This window comes from Microtus ochrogaster, chromosome 4 (genome assembly GCF_000317375.1).
Source record: "Microtus ochrogaster isolate Prairie Vole_2 chromosome 4, MicOch1.0, whole genome shotgun sequence".
Lineage (NCBI taxonomy): Eukaryota > Metazoa > Chordata > Mammalia > Rodentia > Cricetidae > Microtus > Microtus ochrogaster.
The window spans coordinates 16,133,286-16,155,057 of record NC_022011.1 but is presented as its reverse complement, the minus strand read 5'-3'; the positions used below and the strand labels follow the sequence as shown (position 1 = coordinate 16,155,057).

General features: G+C 44.3%; 1 protein-coding gene across 1 annotated transcript in view; it reads right to left on the bottom strand.

Moving 5' to 3' along the window:
- Nucleotides 1-21,772, bottom strand: part of Cfdp1 (craniofacial development protein 1) — a 90,389-nt gene that overhangs the window by 7,362 nt on the left and 61,255 nt on the right. The window contains exon 6 of the mRNA XM_005345646.2: nucleotides 934-1,092. Within this exon, the coding sequence (XP_005345703.1) occupies nucleotides 934-1,092 (159 nt within the window). The remainder of the gene's footprint in view (nucleotides 1-933; nucleotides 1,093-21,772) is intronic.

Genomic DNA, 21,772 nt, shown 5'->3' with positions numbered 1-21,772 from the left:
AGAGAAGGTCTTTCTTACTGGTGAGAGGCAGGGCTGTATATAGAGAAGGTCTTTCTTACTGGTGAGAGGCAGGGCTGTACAAAGAGAAGGTCTTACTGGTGACAGGGCTGTATAAACGGCCATTCAATATTTCAGGAGTGAGGAATGCTGAAGTTATGGGCCTCTGTTCCTTAAGTTTCTCTTGTACTCCCTAACCACTAAATGAGCCCCATTTCTTTTTCCTTACTAAAAACATACATGAAAGCTGTGTGGGCATGGTGGCTCTTACCTGTGATCCCAAACATGGAGGACTGAGGCAGAAGGGACTGCCATGATTTTGAGGACAGAGTAGGTTACAGAGTGAGATCCTTTCTCAGCACTCCCACAGGGAAAACAAAACAAAAACACTAACAAGGATTAGGTCACTTTTGGTTTATGGCTATTCTCTTGGTATTCTAGAGTGACCATGAAATGGTACAGCAATGGCCTCGCCATGTATCATACAGCTGAAGCAAATGTCACACCATGCCCTTGACCACAGTAACATGGTCGAAAAAAATACCAAGCCATTCATGGCTAATGTGACAGTATCCTGGCACTGGGTTGGCGTTCTTTGCTTTTGAAGCACTTGAACTAACCAGATTCTCAGAAGGTCAAATGATTCAGATTAGGCTGCCTTGAGCCAGACCCAGTCTTGTGAATAAACCAGGCAATTTACAGTTCACTGAGCTGTAAGCCAGCAAACTTGGTTCAGGGAACACTGCACCTCAGCCCCGCCCCCCATCTTCACCCAGTGGCTTCTCACAGATGGGACTGGCCTCATCTTAGAGCTTCACCAATAACCAAAGCACTCCACTTTGATTTCACAGTAAAAAGCTCCTCCTTGCTACACAGGGCGGTGTGAAAAAGACCACTGCAGAGTTCCGAGGCTACAGACAAACAGCCACTCCTTACCCTTCCTTCCCCCGGTTATGGATGGCCAGTTCTTCACCAATCCCTTCTTCCTCCTTGAAGTTCTCCCAGTCCAGTTTGGACTTCTCAAGGGTGCTCATTTTCTGTTTTTTGGCTCCAATTTTCCCCAAAAGGCTGCTCATACCACTTGATCTTTTTATCCTATGGAAAGAAAAATGAATATAACTCTGATCTCTACATTAACATAAGAACTCTGGTGTCTTAATTAGTAGTTTGTGTGTGTGTGCGTGTGTGTGTGTGACACAGAGTTCCCTGGATTAGAGCCATTTGTCTCAGTGGAAGCCATGCTTGTACACAGGGCATTTTCTTTTCTATGTGGAAACTGTACGCAGACAGAATCTTAACACGCCTTTCCTGCCTAACACATACGACTGCTTAGCTGCACTGCTGACAGGAAGCCCTAGCCTTTCAGACCTCTTTCAGGCGTGGCAGGTCTCTGCTTGCAGGGAGGGAGGAGAATGGTGGGGTTCAGATATTGGAGTCACATGCATAGGTCCAAGTTCAGCTCTGTCCCAATGACTCAAAGCTAGTTCTTCAAGTACAAGTGTCTTGGTTTCCCAATCTACACTGAATGCTTAATCACGGTGGTGGGGAATTGTCCATGTAAAGGGTCAAGACAGCATCGGGCATAGGGGTTAAGGTGCAGTTAACTGTTGGCCACTGTCAATCACTGCCTGTTCATGCTCTGAAGCCCCAGGGGACTATTCTACAGCATAAGAACCAGTTCCAAACACGTACAAGCAAGAAGTCACAGCATTGTAAAAGGACCTTTAAAGGTACTGCCTTTCAACTCCTGTAACTGGGCCTGGTTTTCCCCGGAGGTGGAGAACATCCCAAAGCAGAGAATGTACAGCCTGTGCTCTACTTGCCGGCGATGCTATCTTACACGGGCTGTGGGAGAAACCCCAAATGCCAAATTCAAGTCTCGGCAGGTCAAATGTTTCCAGTCAATGTTACATGAATGAGATAAGGCAAACAGAAGGCAGCTAGAGTTCATAAGAAGGTGATATGAGGGGAAGAAACGATAGAAAGAACATGGGTTTTAAAAACATTATTATTTTGTGGGTGGGGGGCAGGGGTGCACAGATCAAAGGTCAATTTTGTGGCGTTGGTTCTCTCCCTCCACCTTTATCTGGGCATCAAGGCCAGGCTTGTAGATTTGGATTGTCAGGTGCCAATGGCCTGTACCTAACAAGTCATCTTGCCAATGTGATTCTGGTTTTATGAAACTAAAATGAATTCTCTACTTCACAGAGATAGGTAAGGGTGGAAATGCACAAGCGGTGTACACGGGCACTGCAGTGCTCACTCTCTCAGTGCTCTCGCAGCTCCCTCCCCATCTGACTGGCATTTGGCCTACGGCAGATAACCTCAGGCTTACTGCTGAAGGGAATCATTTCTGAGCCAACCTATCATCATTCAAACCCAACAAAAAACCATGGACCGTGGGCTATCTGTGCCCTAGGATAGGCCAACAGGTTAGTGCCCACACCAAAAACAAGACTTGGGAGTGGTACAAACATTCTTTTCTATTAACACTGGTCCATAGGATGTCAGCTTCCCTACCTAGTTCATTCCCCTACAGACTGGACTTATTCATAAATTGCAGATAGGGACAAGGTGAGGATCAGTGTCTCCAAGATGAGAAGCTGCTTGAGAGTTTTCTGAGAGCTATTTTATTTTGCTTAAGATGATTCTAAATGGAATCAAAATGCACTGTATGCATCTATGAAAGAACCCTGGTCCTTTCTGTGTGGTAGTACTGACGTGATCATAAGAAAGTTCACTGCAACTAAAAGGTACAGCATCCCGTTAAGGAAACAGATATTACATGTGTCTACTTTACTCTGTGCCCTTCCTTAGCAGGGACTTTGATTCACTGCTCTCAGTAGGAAGAGGACCCTAATGAGGAGGCTGGCAAATGTATTCATGGGGTCTGAAGAGGTATAATACATTCATTCCCCGTGATTTTTAACACCAACTCCAATAATCAGGCACCCACAGAAGAGACTTTTTGCTCTGCAAAGGAATTTAAAGACATCTTGCCATCCATCAGTTATAGTCATTCAACAGAGACTGAAGTTCCACTGTGCTTGGAATTAAGAACACAGAAAAAAGCTACAAGGCCTGATCCTAAGGAGAAACACAATCTAGTAAAAAGGTAACAAATAGGCAAACTGTGACCATTGTAAAGACTCCAAAGAGGAAGTGATGTGGGACTAGTTCAGTGGTCCTTACAGCTGGTATCTTCTTCCTGTGCTTGCCCCACAGTCCTGGGACACAAATCCTGTAGCTGCCTGCACACTCCAATTTCTATTGCTCAGTTGGGGAGAGGAAGAAACATCCACTTTCCCTGTTGTCCTGGAGCTCACTGTGTAGGATCCATGCGTTACTCATTCCTTTTTCCTTGTTGAGACAAGGTCTCACTACGTACCCCAGGTGGCCTGGAATTTGCTATGTACAGACAGCTGACCTAGAACTCAAGAGATCTACACGTCTGTGCTAGGATTAAAGGCGTGAGCCACCCACTACTGTCTTACTCACTCTGTCTCACCCATAGTGAAGCCAAAAGCTTACTCACGACATAAAATTTTTAAACTTTTAACTGACCAAGTCCTCAATTTGATAGCAGAGTTACTCAAAAGAAAAGAAAGTCCCCCTTGTAACAAGAAGACTCAACACTATGCCTGAACTGGCAGAAGGGAAAATCAATTTCAAAAGTGGATCAGCAAACACAGGGCTTATGGGCATTAGTAACTCTGTAACTCTTCTCAGAGCTTCAATAGACAGAGCTGGCCTCAAGTCTACACCTCTCACATCAAAACTGACAGAGCCACTAACATGCAAATCATTTGCAACAACATTGTCTGGCAGAGACTTGCGTTTTCCTTAGTGTCTGTCATCTGTTTACCGGGGAGGGACACACACAAGAACTACTTTCCAGAGCCAGGTGTAGGTCTAGCACCTCGTGTGAACGTGAGGAAAAGATCAACCTGAGAATTCCCTGTTGTGGGCTTGGAACCACTGTTCTTTTGGGTTCCCCCTAGATTAGCTGAAATCTTTAAGAAAGAACAGTGCAATCCAAATCCCTTCCCTTCTTGAAGTTCTTTTTCTCAGGTGTGAGCAGCAATGAAAGCAGACTAAGCAGCGGAGACTGCAGGGTTGCTTTTTGGGTTAACAGAAGCTCCCCTGGAGTGTTCCGTGAGAGCCCCTGGAAGACAGGACTCATTTTCCAGATTCTGGTTCTCAAACTATGTGGACAGACGCACAGCCTGAGAAGATTCTAGAAGCCAGCTAACTCCGCTCTCAATGGAGAAACTCTACCTCAATACAGCTATTTTGGAAAATATCACCTTTTCTCTAAGTGCTGAACTTATCAATTCATCTTTTATTGTTCAAAGAAACTAATTTTTTTTTTTTTGAGACAGGGTAGCCTTCTTTGTAGCCCTGGCTGTCCTCAAACTGGCTCTGTAGACCAGTTTGTGGCTTCAAACTCACAGAGATCTGCCTTCCTCTGCCTCCGGAGTGCTGGGATTAAAGGCTTGAACCACCATCGCCCAGCCCAAGGAAACTATCTTTGATCAGAAGGCTGTCAGGCCAGGCATGGTGGCATATGCCTTTAACTTCAGTACTCAGGAGGCAGAGACAGGCAGGTCTCCAATGAGTTCAAGGCTAGCCTGGTCTACACAGTGAGTTTTGGTTCAGCTAAGGCTACATAGTGAGATCCTGTCTCAAAAAAATCAACTAGCAGATCAACCAACCAAACAAACAAAAGACCTTTTGGCACACCATTTATAATAATGGCAGAAATGGGAACCAGTCTATAGTCACACTTCCCTGAGCTCTGTGGATCTTAGAAACTAAGCAGGGTTGGGCTTGGTTAGTTCTTGGAAGGAAGAAATGGGAAGCAAGGTTAGTCCGTGGTTTTTGGTTGCTGCCCTCTGTCCCCACCCCACTGTATGTTTTGTAACAATAAGAAGACAATTTGGAAAGGTCACAGGAAATCAATCTGAGATTTCAACTTTCCAGTTTGGAAATGTCAGAAGGAGAGACACAGCACTGCCATTATCTGGATAAGCCCCACTTAGTCGTCAGTTACCCTCTGTCACATGTGCTTCCCCCCTCCCCCCCCAATGTACATTTACTTTTGGGGAGAGTATGGAGCTAGTTTTAAATAATTTGTGGACATACCACGGCACCTCAATAGTTCAGCTTGCGTCTCCTAAGGCATTCTCCTACATAATCTTAACACCTCATATTATACTCAAGAAACTTAATAACTGATAATAAAACTTAATATGCTGATAATAACCTCTAAAAGGCTATCTTTGGATTTTATCAATAACAGTTCAAAATGGTCTTGACAGTGATTCTTCATAAGCTCCCCAGCACAGCACATCTGGAAGTGTCTTGGTCTCCTTTGAAACTTTAATCTGTCTTCTGCCTTCTGGCCTTGGTGTCGTAATAATCTTTTAGAGTATACTCTGGCTGGCTCATAGGTTGTTGCTCACTGGGTTTATCTGTCTCTTGTGGACAGATGCAGGTTAAACAATTTTGCTGAGCATGCTACCTTGACAAGGCTTAAATGTGTTTGCTGCACTCTCAGCAGCAGTGTGAGGCCAGCACATACTGAATGTTACTGTACCCTACACCTCGGCTACTGAGGCAGCTACACCATCACCTGTTGCCAAGTACCTTGCCACTGCCGGCTATGTGACATGCGCACCCTTTAAAAGCTCGCTCTCTTGCTCCTCTTCCCTGTTCTGTCTTGTCTGACTCTTTCAATGTCCCCACTCCTAGACAGCCTTTCTTCTTTCACTCTCCCATAAACCTCCAGTACTAACTGCTGTGTGGCATGTTTGGTTAGTGGCATACATTGGCAGGGCCTGCTGAAAGGTACCCACTTCACTTTTTTTTTTAAGCCTCACACTGAATACATTAAGTACTGTCCCTATGGGCAGGGAATGACTGTAGGCACTTCCTCCCTCTAATTAATTTGTACTATGGAGGAGAATGTTCTTAGAAGTCCAGGAAGTTTTGGTTGCTTATTTCTAGTACCTCATTTTGTAATGTCAACCATGTCTAAATACACACTCGTGTCAATGAATAGTAAAGGATCCCACTAGAAGGACAAACACACAGAAGATCCCCAGAGGATAAGCTGTGACTCAGTATTAAATAAACAGTGAAGGACTATGGGATCACTAGCAGAGCCCGAGTCTGAACGGTCCAGCATAAGGACGGGATGCCCCTAGACGTGCACATGAGGGGCAAATGAGTGGAGTAGGTGGCAAGCAGAGCCTCTGCTCTCAGACAGGTAGGAAACTGGCTCCTGAACTTCCCCTGCCCAGTCTCACTTGTTCCCAGGGAAAGAGATAATAATCCACAGCCCTTCCTGACTCTCCTCCAGCAGTTTCCTTCCTGGAGCCATTCCCAAGGTGGGGGCAGGGACCTCATGGCAAACAGGGAAGGGCATGCCTCTGTTTCCTGGCAGTAAGAAAGGAAGGTAGTGGCAAGCTCTTTGAGACAAAATATTCAGTTTAATGGGAAGAGGACCATGCATGGAGAGGGGATGTTTTGTCCCTGAGGTACAGACTGCTGTTGCTTTTATTTGTATAATCAGATTCAGCCGGGGACAATGATTTATTGGACCAATACACAGACCATTTATACTTCTGAGATGGAATTTTTAAAAAATTATTAAGCACAGCTTCTAATAAAGACTATGATGACATTTTGCTTTGTGCATAGCCCTGGGAGCTCAGTGGAGGAAGACACCGCTCATTTTCCAGATACCAATTCCATATGGGCTCCCAACCAATCCGAACCACCAAGCTAAGAGGAGTCCAGGCAGACCTAAGGCCATGATTTCTCTCAAGGAGAACATTCTCTGTTACCTTACAACAAACCAACCCTGAAGAGGCTGAAGATATAGCTCAATTGGTACAGTGCTTGCCTAGAATGCAGGAAGCCCAAGTAAACCAAGCATGATGGTGCATGCTTATAATCTTAGCACTCAGGAACTAGAAGCAGGAAGATCAGAAGTTCAAGGTCATCTTCAGCTATATTATGAATTTGAGGTCAGCATAGAATACATGAAATCCCGTTTCAAAACAAAACATTAAACAACCAATCCTTGAGATGCTAATATTTTAATAAGTCAGCTTTAGTGGCACATTCTTATAATTCCAGAACTTGGAAGGCTGAGGCAAGAAAGAAGCATAAGTTCAAGATCAAATTCATCTGTACAGGGGGTTTGAGGCCAATCTGAACTACACGTGACCCTTCTCAAAAACAGAAACAAACAAAAAATCCAGATGTCAATAAAAACAAAATTTAAATTCATACGCATCTCCAAGGTTGAGGCCATGTTTAAATTTCAGAACATGGAGGTGCCCTTAGTCAGACCAGAAACAATTCCTTCAGTTTTACATCACAGACACCTCATTTAAAATGGGTCACATCTGGCCCTTTTTAGGAACAGGTAGGCACACTAATCACATGGCTCTACGTGCCACTTACATGAGCTGGCTCCTATACACATTTGCAGACATTTCCCCAATCCTTCCGACCCGTTTACTGCTACTAAACAGCATGTGAAACCCCAAACATGGAGATGGGTGCTGGACAACTGGGGCTACTGATACCCAGCATCCTGCTGGAGGGGAGAGAGATATGGTCCTTTTAGATGAGGCTGGAGTGGGCCCTCCTGTGGGAGCCCAATTCCCGAATCCCTTTCTGGTCAGCATCTACAACATGACTTGCTTGCTCAACTGCTAGAATAATGACTCTGGCCTCATGGAAACTGAATCCTACTAAAACTTGACTGGAAAATTTAATGATGCTCACCTCAATCTATCCTTCTACCTCCCGGGCAGCTCCCACCTCTCCTCAGAAGGCAGATGTTCCATCGGCAGCCTTTTCCTTGTCATGCCACCACCACTAATCTAGACTTTAAGGGACCCACGAGAAGCAAAGATCTGTCTGTATGCAAGTGATTTCAGGAAGGCAGCCGGAATCTCAAAACATCACTCTGCTAAGGAAATGCAATGCGTTCCAACAAAGAAAAATTTTTGCTCTCATGTAGCATGGGACCGAGAGCAGAAAGTTCTTTCTCCCCCTCCCTCCCCCTCCCTCCCCCCGCCCCTTTCTTGGAGGCAGGAAATGGTTTTCATAGATGGTGGCCACAGCCAGGCCATGTGTAAACCACAACATTGCTTCTTGAATGGATAGACGGTTTTTACTCATTGAATCATTGACCACCAATGAAAGAATTCCCATCACTAGAGCAAGAGAAATGGTTAGGCACAGCTACCTTCCTTAGAGCAGCCTTTTCAAACAGAAGGAAGGACAGTTCTCCAAGGTTGTTAGGAATCCTTACTTGCTGAGTGATGCTTTCATTTGTACCTAGACTCTTCAGTGCATCTGTGTTTGTGCTCATGGCCACAGTAGGTCACAGTGAAAAGAGTGAGTGCAGGTCACTACTGAAGCTGTTACAAACACAGGCTGCCATACTCTGGGAAATGGGCATCACACCCCTGCTAAGTGAGGCTCTCATGGCTTCTCACCCCAAAGCTTCAGTGCAGCTTAAAGGAGTCTATGGCTGCTATTCTCTCCTGGGGGACCAGTGGCTTTATGTTGCCTGCCCTTCCTGTCACCATGAGGCTGGGCTAGTCACTCTGCAAGGATTGAATGAGCAATCAATGTTCTCACAGTCCAGACTCAGGAAGGAGACTGAGCACAGGCACGGAATGACCTGAATGCTATAGTTCAAAGTGGAGCACAAATGTGAAAACCAGAACCAAACCCAAACCACAGCCTCAGTCACTTTGAAGGAAGTTCCCCTGGGAATGAAGATAATGGGAACCACCCAAATATAAGCTACTAAATATATGCTATGAAAGCATGCTGGGAAATCTGACGACCACCTAATTCATTTATTTTTTATTTTTGGTTTTTTCGAGAAAAGGTTTCTCTGTAGCTTTGGAGCCTATCCTGGAACTAGCTCTTGTAGACCAGGCTGGCCTCGAATTCACAGAGATCCGCCTGCTTCTGACTCCTGAGTTCTGGGATTAAAGGCGTGCGCCACCACGTGCAGCCAATTCACCTTTTTTTTGGGGGGGGTGGTTTTTCAAGACAGGGTTTCTCTGTAGCTTTGGTGCCTGTCCCAGAACTAGCTCTTGTAGACCAGGCTGGCCTCGAACTCACAAAACTCACAGAGATCTGCCTGTCTCTGCCTCCCGAGTGCTGGGATTAAAGGCGTGTGCCACCACCGCCCGGCTCAGCCAATTCACTTTTAAAAACAATTTATTTAATTTTATTTTATGTGCATTGATGTGGGGGTAGCAGATCTCCTGTAACTGGGGTTACAGACAGTTGTGAGCTGCCGTGTGGGTGCTTGGAATCAAACCTGGGTCCTCTGGAAGAGCAGTGAGTGTTCTTTAATCTCTAAGCCATCTCTCCAGCCCTGTCCAACTAATTCTTATTCTTGAGAATACTTTTAAAATAAATTTATTGAGACATAATTCACACAATAAAGAGCCTACTTATATAAGGCATATAACTAAAATTTTTTTTAAAATATTTATTTATTTATTATGTATACAATGTTCTGTCTGTGTGTATGCCTGTAGGCCAGAAGAGGGCACCAGACCTCATTATAGATGGTTGTGAGCCACCATGTGGTTGCTGGGAATTGAACTCAGGATCCTTGGAAGAGCAGGCAATGCTCTTAACCACTGAGCCATCTCTCCAGCCCCCTAAAAATTTTTTTGAGGGGATGTTCAAGACAGGGTTTCTCTGTGTAGCCCTTGGCTGTCTTGGAATTTATTCTATAGTGAGCTGGCCTTGAACTCACAGACCCGCCTGCCTCTGCTTCCCAAGTGCTACAACTAAAGGAGCAATGTTTTTTTTGATATATTATCACAATCTAATTTTAGAACACTTTGTCATCACCACAAAAACCCCTGTAGGAGTGTGGACAGGATGGCAGGATGCCCGAGAACTACTGTGCAGCGAAGTTCTGGCTGCTGTCGACACTACCTTGGATCTATACTTTTAAGTGTCATGGCTTTGCTCCCAAAGAAGTGACTCACTATCCCACCAGCTAATTACTATATATCTATTTGTACTCTGTACAAGTTAACTTCTTTAAAACTTAGTAACCAATTAGTAAAGCAAGGGTAACAATAACCACCTTGAAGAGCAGTAATTAAACCAGAGATAAGACACTGCTAAACCCTTATCTATACAATGCCTTCAGGGCGCCAAGCCCCCCCCCCCCACTAGAGACAAAGACACAGATTTCTTCTTCTCCTTTAATTCACTCACAAGAGACAAATATGAGAAGCAGCAGCTACTTTCTTATTTATTTATTTATTATGAGTACAATATTCTGTCTGTGTATATGCCTGCAGGCTAGAAGAGGGCACCAGACCTCATTACAGATGGTTGTGAGCCACCATGTGGTTGCTGGGAATTGAACTCAGGACCTTTGGGAGAGCAGTCAATGCTCTTAACCACTGAGCTATCACTCCAGCCCCAGCAGCTACTTTCTTAAAAAACTGCACACGGAACCATGTGTGGTAGTGCTCGCTTTTGATCCCAGAACTCAGGAGGCAGAGTCAGGTGCATCTCTTGAGTTTAGGGTCTACAGAGTGTGTTCCAGAACAGTCAGGGCTACACAGTAAAACCCTGTCTTGAAAAAACAAAACCAACCCGCCCCCTCCCAAGTTGTGCACAGGAAGTGTAGATGAGCAGGACAGGGAGCAGAGATAGGGGGGGCAATGAGAGGTAGGAGGTGGAGTCTCATTAGAAGGGCAAGAAGAACTATTCAAGAACAGCCAGGACAGAGGGACCCAGGAGGTCGAAGCATCTGATGGCTATGAATGCACCCATCACACTAAAGTTTTCCAGCAGTCTCTATTCTGTCTTCACGTGCCTCAAAAATATGCACTCTATGCTGGATGTGGTGGCGCACACTTTTAATTCCAGCACTCAGGAGGCAGAGGCAGGTAGAACTCTGTGAGTTCAAAGCCAGACTAATCTACAAAGTAGGTTCCAAAACAGCAAGGAACACAGAGAAACCATCTTGAAAAACCAAACCGAACCAAGCAATGCACTCTAAAATCCACACACATAGAAATTTAAAATTCCTTAAATATTTTGTTTTACATGTATATGTATATTTGTCCCCATGGAACTGAAGTTATAGGTGGCTGTGAACCTGATGTGGATTCTAGGAACCCTGGTTCTCTGAAAGAGCAGCAGGTATACTCAACCAATGAGAAATCTCTCCAGTCCCCAAATTTAAACTGTTACTGGTAGGAAAATCAGTGGGCTTGGAATCCAGAAGTTGCCTGTTCTATTTTTTTTTTTTTTGAAGGTAAGTCATCTCTGGCAGCAAAATATATTTTACCTCCCACCTCCAAATAAGCCCCTTGAATGTCAAACCAAGAAAAGCTGATCTATTGTGTAACAGGCCCCCCCAACCCCAAGAATGGCTTTTTAAACTTAGTCTGATTGTTAATTTCAGCTTCTTTGAAGGTATCTGGGAGCCTTCTAACGGTCAACTTTTGGACACTTTTCCCTGACACCCTCCAGATGACATCACTTGGCATACTGCCTGGCTCTGGTAGGTACTCAATAAATATTTGTTAAAAGAATGTATGAAGAGCCGAGCAGTGGTGGTGCACGCCTTTAATCCCAGCACTAGGGAGGCAGAGACAGGCGGATCTCTGTGAGTTCGAGGCCAGCTACAAGAGCTAGTTCCAGGACAGGCACCAAAGCTACAAAGAAACCCTGTCTCGAAAACAAACAAAACAAACAACCCCCCCAAAAAGTATGAATCTTGGGAAATAATATTAATTTTGTACATCATGCATAAATTCTCATAAGTGAAGTACATTTAAGTAAACCTCTGCATTGATTAAGGCCTTTGTGGCCATCCATCCTTAGCAATTTCCAGGCAGCTGTGAACTTCAAGTCAGCAGCAGCAAAGCACTTGTTCACTGTAGCATATGACAGACATTCCTGCACAGTGTGGGCAGCTTGGAATTCACCCTGGCCTGCACATCTGAGGTTCTGCAGAAGGTTCCACCCTCACGTCACAATCTCTGATGCAGACACTTGGTTACAATCTCTTAAGTAACAATAACTAAAGAGAAAGGATGGAAAGGAATGCTGACAAGTGTTTCCCCTCTTCTAGGATAGAATTTGTAGAAAGGGAAAGAAATGTGGATTCATTTTGTGCAAAAATGGAACTCTGTAATAACTAGCTCATGAAATCAACCAAAGACTTCTTTACTGTAGCAGTTCTTTTCCACTTTTACGGGATACAATACAGATGGGCTACTATTTTGGGGTGTGTGTGGGTGTGTTGTGGGGGTCACTAGTGCTTGTGTACACATGTTGGTGGTTAGTGTTGTATGTGGGTATGTGTGCAAATATGTGTTGCTAGCAATATGACACAGGACCTAACATAAACTAGATAAGCCCTCTGCCTCTGAAGCTGTATCCTCTAGCCTGGGGGAAGAAAGGAAGGCTATTTTCAAAATTATATAAAACTTGATGAATATAATCAGAGCAATTAACTAACTCAATACTTAGTCATCTGTATAATTTCTTGTCAGAATCTGCCAGAAAGACTGACTGAGGTTTACAGATTTGCTACAGGCACAGGATAGCTGGAGAAAAGCGAGCAGTCCCTTCAGCCGTGCCCAGCCATATCAAAGTGAGAGACTTGTGCAGACACTAGCTTCCCATTCTGGGAAGACTTGAGCTGTGTGCACAGCAGAACCAGAAAGGCGGTGACACTAACTAGGAGGAGGTGCAAAAAGGAACTGGCATTTCTCACTGGTGGGGTTCTTGGTGCCCAGTAAGGATCTCAGGGATAAAAAGAAGACTGTAAAACTTCCAAAGACCCATGCATGGTGGCTCAGACTTGTGATTCCAATCCTAGGTAGACTGAACTTGGAGAATTATCATGAGGACTTGGAGGCAAGCTACAGAGCAAAACCCTGTCTCAACCAACCAACCAACCAAACAAACAAAAAGTTTTCAAGGGGTGGGGTCGAAATGAAGTCAAATACAAGGATCCCAAACTCCTGAACTGCTCTGAACTTCTCCAGAGCAGCCCTGGAAGCTGGAAGCCCGACAGCAGAGCAATCGTCTCGCCATTGTGAAGGGAGTCTCTTCTCACCTGCAGTGCTGTGCTGTGAAGTGAAGGCAGAACAGACTTTACCACACACTTTACCTCTCACAAACCTGCTCCTTCGGAAGGCACTAGATGAGTTCTAGGGCTGGAGAGATGGCTCAGTGGTTAAGAGCATTGCCTGCTCTTCCAAAGGTCCTGAGTTCAATTCCCAGCAACCACATGGTGGCTCACAACCATCTGTAATGAGGTCTGGTGCCCTCTTCTGGCCTTCAGGCATACACACAGAAAGAATATTGTATGCATAATAAATAAATAAGAAGATGAGTTCTATCACAACCTAGAAAATAAGTCCAGAAAGAGGAAGTTCCAGGACTAGGGAAGTTAGAGAGGTACACAAAAGGGCAGAAGGGGCTGGAGAGATGGCTCAGAGGTTAAGAGCATTGCCTGCTCTTCCAAAGGTCCTGAGTTCAATTCCCAGCAACCACATGGTGGCTCACAACCATCTGTAATGGAATCTGGTGCCCTCTTCTGGCCTGCAGCATACACACAGACAGAATATTGTATAGATAATAAATAAATAAATATTAAAAGAAGGGGGGGGGGGCAGAAGGAAGTCCCAGAACAAAGCTGAGAGAATGAGGACAGAGGAAGGTGGGCAGACTGCAGAATGCCGGGGCTGGGATTATGGTTTGATGCTAGAATGCTTGTCTAGCATCAGACCTGACTCCGATGCTCCACCATAAAAATTATAAAAAACTAAAATATCCAATGTAAAACATAAGACTATAGCGAGCATATAATACAATAGAAATTAGTAGACGATAGTATTCAGGCAGACTTTAAGCTTTTGCAGAGTCTGGGGGGAGGGGGGAAGGAAATTGAGAAAACCAACCAGACAATAAAAAGTGCATATTTATGAGAGGAAATACAGTTCACACCCTTTGAGTACTGAGCAACACTAACAGAGTGACCGTTCTCATGAAAAAGGTGCTGAGGAGAGGAAGCTAGTGCAGGAACATTTAACCTCCTTGTCTCAAACAGGAAGGCCAGCTGCTTACTTTCTCTACCCTGGAAACAGAATCTAGGGCTTCTCGTGTCAACCATGCACTCTACCCAGTGAGCTACCCAACCAACGTGGTCTTTGTTAAAAGACAGAAGAAATTAATAGAGAATGTGTAACCTATAAAAGAAACAGTACTATAGAAGCATATTATTTTAAAATATGGAACAGAGAGAGAGAGAGACAGAGATTTGTTGCTCAAACTGCAGAGTCAGGTCAGCTCTATGAGGGCAGCCTGGTCTACAGAGTTCCAGGCTATTCAGGACCACATAGTAAGACCCTGTCTATATTAAAACTATATATATAAGTTTTAACTAGGTAGTGGTGGGACATGCCTTTAACCCCAGCAATTGGGAGGCAGAGGTAGGCAGATCTCTGTGTTTGAGGCTAGACTGGTTTATAAAGTAGTTCCAGGACAGCTAGAGCTGTTACAGAGAGAAACTCTGTCTCAAAAAACCAAAAATAAATAAATAATCACTGGCAGTCAATTTGGATTAATCTTAATGCCCCTCTTGGGGGGAGGGGGGGGCAGAGACAGGGATGTGGTGTAACTCAATAGTATAGTATGTGCCTGGTATATGTGAGTTTAATCTAGCATCCACTGAAAGGGGAAAATCCGGGAGAACCTTCAGTCTTCCCCTGCTAGTGCCTTCATCACCCTCATTTGGAAGCTGTCCTGTTTCACCTCTACTGCTGCAGTATTTTAGTGCCCTACTTATTATTAATAAATACTGTGCTTAAGGATCTGCAATCCTCTCTACAACATAAAGTCCCTGAATGGAGATGTTTTTGATAGCGCTCTGGGCACATGCCATTTGCTCTAATTAGTTCATCTGCTCATTCACAATGTCCTGTATTCCTCCCTGCTCTGTGCCAGCAGCCATGCTAAAGCCAGGGACACAGCGTACCCAGGTTCCTGTTTCTGGGAGCTCTGGTTCCTGACAGTGCATGATAAAAAGAATACCAAGAACATCTACTGCCTGCTTCTTCCATCAACACCAGCCACATATTGTTTAGTGTTCCTCAGAAGTGAAAAACCGTCAGCTCTGGAATCCCTGAAATTCCTAAGAATACAAACTTGGGGTCCACAAGACGGTTGTGTGGGTGAAGGCTGCCAAGCTTGATCACCTGTGTTTTGATTCCTGGAACCCACATAGTGTACAAGAGAACCGACCCCACAAGTTGTCCTCTGACCTTCTTAAGTGTGCATGCAAGCAGAAGCACACAAAATGCAAATTCTAGGGTCCCTTTCTTGTTCCCCAAGAACTCTGGAGCAGGGCCCCAGCATCTGCACATTGCTAGGAACCGCTAAGGAAGGCTGAGGACCACCATCTAAGCAAGCTCTCGATTTCTTTGGCTGAAGCAGCAATCACCTCTACATTACAGCTTGGACATGAGCTGAACTAATTGGTGTAGGTATTAAGCCAGCAAGAGGCAGATCTAAAAAACAATGAATATATAGACTTAAGATCCAGGAGAGGCCAGGATGGGGCAGCCATCAATTTACTGCTCTTTCTCCCCTGGAAAAACAGATGAGAAAACTCTCGCTGAGTGCACTGCTGGAGTGAAGACAGGTACGAAGTTAGAACAGTGCCCAACGGAAGAGGTTTTACAGAACCCTACTCCTTAGTAGATTCACAATCTGATAACTAGAGCTTGAAGTGTTTACATAGCTCTTGAGAATGACCCTTACCCTACAATCAGGTCCATCCCGAGCACAATGTATCCAAGCAGCTTTTGCTGTTATTTTGAAGGCTGCTCTCAGGCAGGCCATCCAGTCTCTAGGACAAAATGAAGTAAATTATAGCTCTTAAAACACAAAGAGGGCCTTATTCACCAGGGCTACATCACTGAGCAATATGGGGCTTCATTCTGCAGCTATAGAACTGCCACCAGCTGCTCAACCTGCTGTGTGGAAACGGGATGGAAAAGCAAAGTTGCACTGGTGTGACGGTCCACTCCTACAGGAAAGAAAGGAAGAAAGAAAGGAAGGAAGAAAAGAAACTGCCTCAAAACAAAACAGGAAAGGGTGCTGGAGATGGCTCAGTGTTCTTCACAATTCCCAGCACCCACACGGCAGCTCAGAACTGTCTGTAACTCTAGTTCCAGGGGATCTGGCATCCTCAGGCAGACATACATGCAGGTAAAACACCAATGCACACAAAAATAAATGTATATTTTTAAAATGAGAAGGAAAAAAAAATCAAAGGAGCAGTACTGTGTGTCTCTGTTCCTGCTGAGTTCCAGTGAAGGCAAGACTAAGCAGTTTGAGCCATTCTAGGAGTCATGAACTGAGAGTGGACAGGAGGGTGAAATCACTTGAGTCCTTTCTCACCCCCCCCATACTTAGACTTAAACACCGTAAAAGACAGAGTACTATTTGTCTTCTGTGAGTTTGAGCAAATGCACAGTCCTGTGGCCCTCAGTCCACCCAGAACATTTACATTCTGGAAAATGCTCTCATCATTTCCTGTCCCTAGCAAACACCCTCCTGATTACTCTCACCAGGCTTGCCTCATTCTGTACTACACACAGATAGGCAGTCTGGATTTACTCGTATGTGGCTGGTGGCTTTTATGTGGCACAGTGCCCTTCAGACTCACCGGTGTTACATGTACCAGTGGGTGGGTCCTCATTACTGCCACACTCTGCTAATCCATCCTCCTATCCCTGAACATCCGCAGTTTTACACTATTAGTAATAAAATACAGCTGCATGAAGTCTTTACAATTCACACACTTTTACTTCTTTCTAATGGAAACAGAGCAGAATTGCTGAGTATGGAGTAGGTGCATATTAAACGTAATAACAATGCCCAACAGTCCTCCAAGTTGGAGCCTCTCCTAGAAGTTGGCTGCCTATATCCTTGCCAACATTTGATGTTCCTCATCTCATTTCAACTAACGTGGAATGACTTTCCCTTCCTAGAAGTCTCTGAATGATGAACAAACTTTCAAGTACTTATTTATCTTCTTTTATGAAGCCTGTTTACTTTTACTTAAAACATTTGGTTGTTTTATGCACTCAAGTTTTTTTTTTTAAAATACTTATTTACTTATTATGTATACAATATTCTGTCTGTGTGTATGTCTGCAGGCCACAAGAGGGCACCAGGCCTCATAACAGATGGTTGTGAGCCATCATGTGGTTGCCGGGAATTGAACTCAGGACCTTTGGAAGAGCAGGCAATGCTCTTAACCACTGAGCCATCTCTCCAGCCTCCTGCACTCAAGTTTTACATATAGACGTACAGATATGTATGCATATACCAAGACATCTACAATAAACACTTCTTGTCTTTATGAGCAGGAGAGGTATCTACATGGCTACTGGATCAACATAAAAGAAAATCAGTGACAACATTACAGATCTAAAGAGCAAACTGGGGCCAATGAGATGGCTCAGTGGGAAAGGAGCTCGCTGTGCAACACTGACAACCCCAATTTTATTCCTAGAACCTACATGAAGGTCGAAGGAGAGAACTGATGCTACCACACTGTGTCCTGATCTCTACACACTGAGGCCCGTGTGCACTCACTCACACACACATACAGTAAAAGAAAAAAATAGTATTTCTTTTTCAACCTGTTTATATTTAAAAGTAAATTCTAAGGTTGGCTATGATGGTGTCCATCTGAAATCCCAGCACTCAGGAGGGCCTGGAAGATACAGGCTAGCCTGTACTATATGGTAAAGACTGTCTCCATGACCCAGCCCCTAAAATGAAAATTGTGCCTCAGCAAAATTAAAACCATTATACTTATCCTGCTGCCTAAGCACAAGCTAATTCTAAAAAGATAAATCAGGATGAAGAAAAACCACAAGATATGGCTACATGGAAACAGGCCTCTGTCAGATAAGCCCTGAAATGCTGTTGAGATTGCCATCAAACAAGAGTTGTGGAACTTTTTTTTTTTTTTTTTTTTTTTAGTAGAGAAGAAAACCAAAAGAGGCAAGGAAGGAAATACTTAAAACCCTTCATGCCACACTCTGGTTATTAACAAAGCACATTGGCATTCTCACACTCTCCACAAGCTGATTATGCAGAAAGAAGGAAGTTATGGTGGTTAGAGAAGGGCGTGAGCATGGCAAGGCTTTGGGCTGCGCTGCTAATTTATCTGCTGTGTGCACTCCCCAACCTGCAGAGAGTACTCCCATTTGTTTCCCTTCAGTGGCTGAGGGATCAACCTAACTCAGGAGAGATGGTGAGCTTTATTAATTAATAAGGCCTACAAGAGCCTGAGTGGAACAGAGCTCTGGTCCTCTGGCAAAGTCCAGAAATGCTGGTCCATTTTCATGTGCCTAGCACCTGTCGCCGCTCTGTAGCATCTCATCCACGGAATCTTACAAATGTCTCCCCGCCTTGCCCCTCTTATAATCAATCTCAAAAAACTCCTTTAAACAGTACGAAGAGGACAAGGGCCAGAAGAGGATGGGACCGAGGACAGCGCTGTCACAGCACTCCCCCCACAGCACACCCCCCCCCACAGAATCCTGCAGCCCCACTTGTTTCTCTAACACCTGCACCCTGAGGCAGGAGCCCCAGACATGGTCTGCGGAGATGACTGGGGTAACTAGCAGAAGCCAAAGCTGGCGGCTGGAGATAGGTTCAGCACAAGAAGAAAGGAAGGACCATGCAAAGGCACAGTAAACCCCTTACCCTTTCCTACCACTTATGTTTAACACGGGCTAGAGATACGGCTCACAGGTTATGAATCCTCACCACTAAATCATGAGAACCAGAGTTTAGATCATAGCACACATCTGTAACTCCAGCTCCAAAGGATCTAATGTTCTCTTCTGGCTTTGGCAGGCACCCACACATATATGTGCTTAGACACATACACAGAAGCACACACACATAGATAGAATAAATCTTTGAAAAATAGAGAAACACAATCTCAGTTTAACAAACTGAAGTCGAGACAGAATTTAAAATGAGCATAAAGATGACCCAGTAAAAAATAATCCACCTGTTCCCAACACACCCTGTTCACTCAATTTTCCTCATTTCTTTTTTTTAAGAAATTGAATGTTTTACTATATTTACTTATTTATTGTGTATCAGTGTGTGAGTATGTCTCCATGTACCAGCCTTTTGTGTGGAGGCCAAAGCTAGTTTTCAGAGTCAGATCTCTCTTTTACCATGCAGCCCTGAGAGATCAAACTTAAGAACGTAAGAATTGGCGGCAGGTTCATTTACCAGCTCAGCTTTCTTGCCAGCCCCAGAATTTTGACTATGTCACCTTAGAGACTCTAAACATCCACAAGCATTACACTTCATTTCCCATCAATACATACAGGATATCCCTACTCCTTTAAAGCCAAATGCCACTCTATGGTGCAGATGGCCAATAAGTTATTAAGTGGTTACCACAGATGAGAAGAAGGTGATGGCATGGGAGAGCAAAGACACTGGCGTTTACTGAGGTTTCTGTTCTGCCAGGTCCTGCAGTTATTCAGTCCCAAAGACACAGAGGTCTACAATAATTATAAACTGATTGGCCTATTAGCTCAGGCTTCTTATTAACTCTTTTTTTTTCTTTTTTCCAAGACAGGGTTTCTCTAGCTTTGAAGCCTGCCCTGGAACTAGCTCTTGTAGACTAGGCTGGCCTCAAACTCAGAGATCCACCTGCCTCTGCCTCCCAAGTGCTGGGATTAAAGGCATGCGCCACCATGTTAGCCATGTGGCTTGGTACCTTTTTCAGTGAGGCAGTCACATCTTGCTTGCTCTGTGTCTGGGTGATGACTGCAGACTGACTCTTTCTCTTCCCAGAATTCTCCTGTTCTCATTGCCCTGCCTATACTTCCTGCCTGGCTACTGACCAATCAGCATTTTATTAAAATACAATTGGCAGGGTACGGACCATTGTCCCACAGCACATAGGGTAGAGAAGTTCCAATGTGCAAGTGGCTTATAATAAACCTTGAAAAAGCAGTGTTACTGAACTGTGTGGTTTCTGCAAATCTGGTGAAAAATATCATCTCCATATGACTTCAGTCTGTGGGTGTAGAGCTGGAGAGATGGCTCAGTGTGTATGTGCGCTGGCTGCTCTTCTGGGGGACTTGGGTTTGATTCTCAGCACTCATATAACCCCAGTTCCAGAGGATCTGACGCCCTCTTCTGGGTTCTACAGACAATGCATGCACATGGTGCATACAGGCAAAATCCCCATACACATAAAAAATAAAACAAATAAATCTGTGACTTTTTTTTCCCCAATGAGCAAAGTGTAGCATCCTTTCTAAGTGTAGGAGTCATCTGCATTTACTTTTTGTGACCTCTCAGTCCAGTGTTCTTTAAAAACTTGAGTGAGGTGGGTGTGGTGGCATATCTTTTGATCCCAACGCTCAGGTGGATCTCTATGAGTCTGAGGCCAACTCGGTTTACATGGGAAGCTTCAGGTACGCCACAGCTACATAGTGAGATTCTGTCTTTAAAAAGAAAAAAAATAGAGGGGCTGGAGAGATGGCTCAGAGGTGAAGAGCACTGGCTGCTCTTCCAGAGGCCCTGAGTTCAACTCCCAGAAACCATATGGTGGCTCACAACCATCTGCAATTTGATCAGGTTCCCTCTTCTGGCATGCAGACAGAATACTGTATACATAATGAATAAATAAAAAAGAAAAAATAGTTAATTAAAAATAAAACCAAACAAAACCCGAGTGGTTGTGATTACATTGGTTTTATTCCACAGATTTAGGGATGGTTCAACATATGCAAAACAATAAGTAACACAGAGTATAAATGGACTCAAGGGCAGGAATCACATGATCTTTCAATAGATGTGGAAACGTCTTTGGATAAAATCTAGCATTCAATAATGTAAGGTATTGAAGAAACTAGGAATATAAAGAACATAATACATGTATACACAATGAATCTATAGCCAACATTACCCTAAATGGGGAGAGGGAATTAAAGCATTCCCACTAAAATAAAAAATAAAATTCAAATAACTTGAAGGCTTAGAGCAGCAGGACAAGAAGAAAATAGAGGGCAGGGACAGAAAGGAAGACGTCAGAGGATCATTATTTCCAGGTGGTGTGATTCTGTACATAAGGTGCCCTGAAGAGCCCACTAGGAGACTCTTAGATCTGACATTCAGCAGTGACAGGATATACACTAACACACAGACTCCAGCAGGTTCCCTTATGCACATAACATGCCAACAAAGAAAGCAGGGAAACACCATTTGCAACTACCACTTCAAGAACAAAAGAACCACACAACACAGCTAGTCCTGGAATAAACCTAGACAGCGAAGACTTTTGAAACTGAAGAAAAAAAACTTAAGACACTAAAGGCTGGAAAGACCTCCCATCTCATGGATGAAGGGCTAATGTGAAAATGGCTATGTCACCAAAAGAAACTTCAATTCAAGCCTCATCAAAATGCAAGAACACTTCATGTTCAGGCCAGCTATACCTACACAGGAAGTTCCAGGCCAGTCCTGGTTATATAGCAAGTCTCACTTCAAAACATAAGCAAGCCGGGCGCACGCCTTTAATCCCATCACTTGGGAGGCAGAGGCAGGCGGATCTCTGTGAGTTCGAGACCAGCCTGGTCTACAAGAGCTAGTTCCAGGACAGGCTCCAAAACCACAG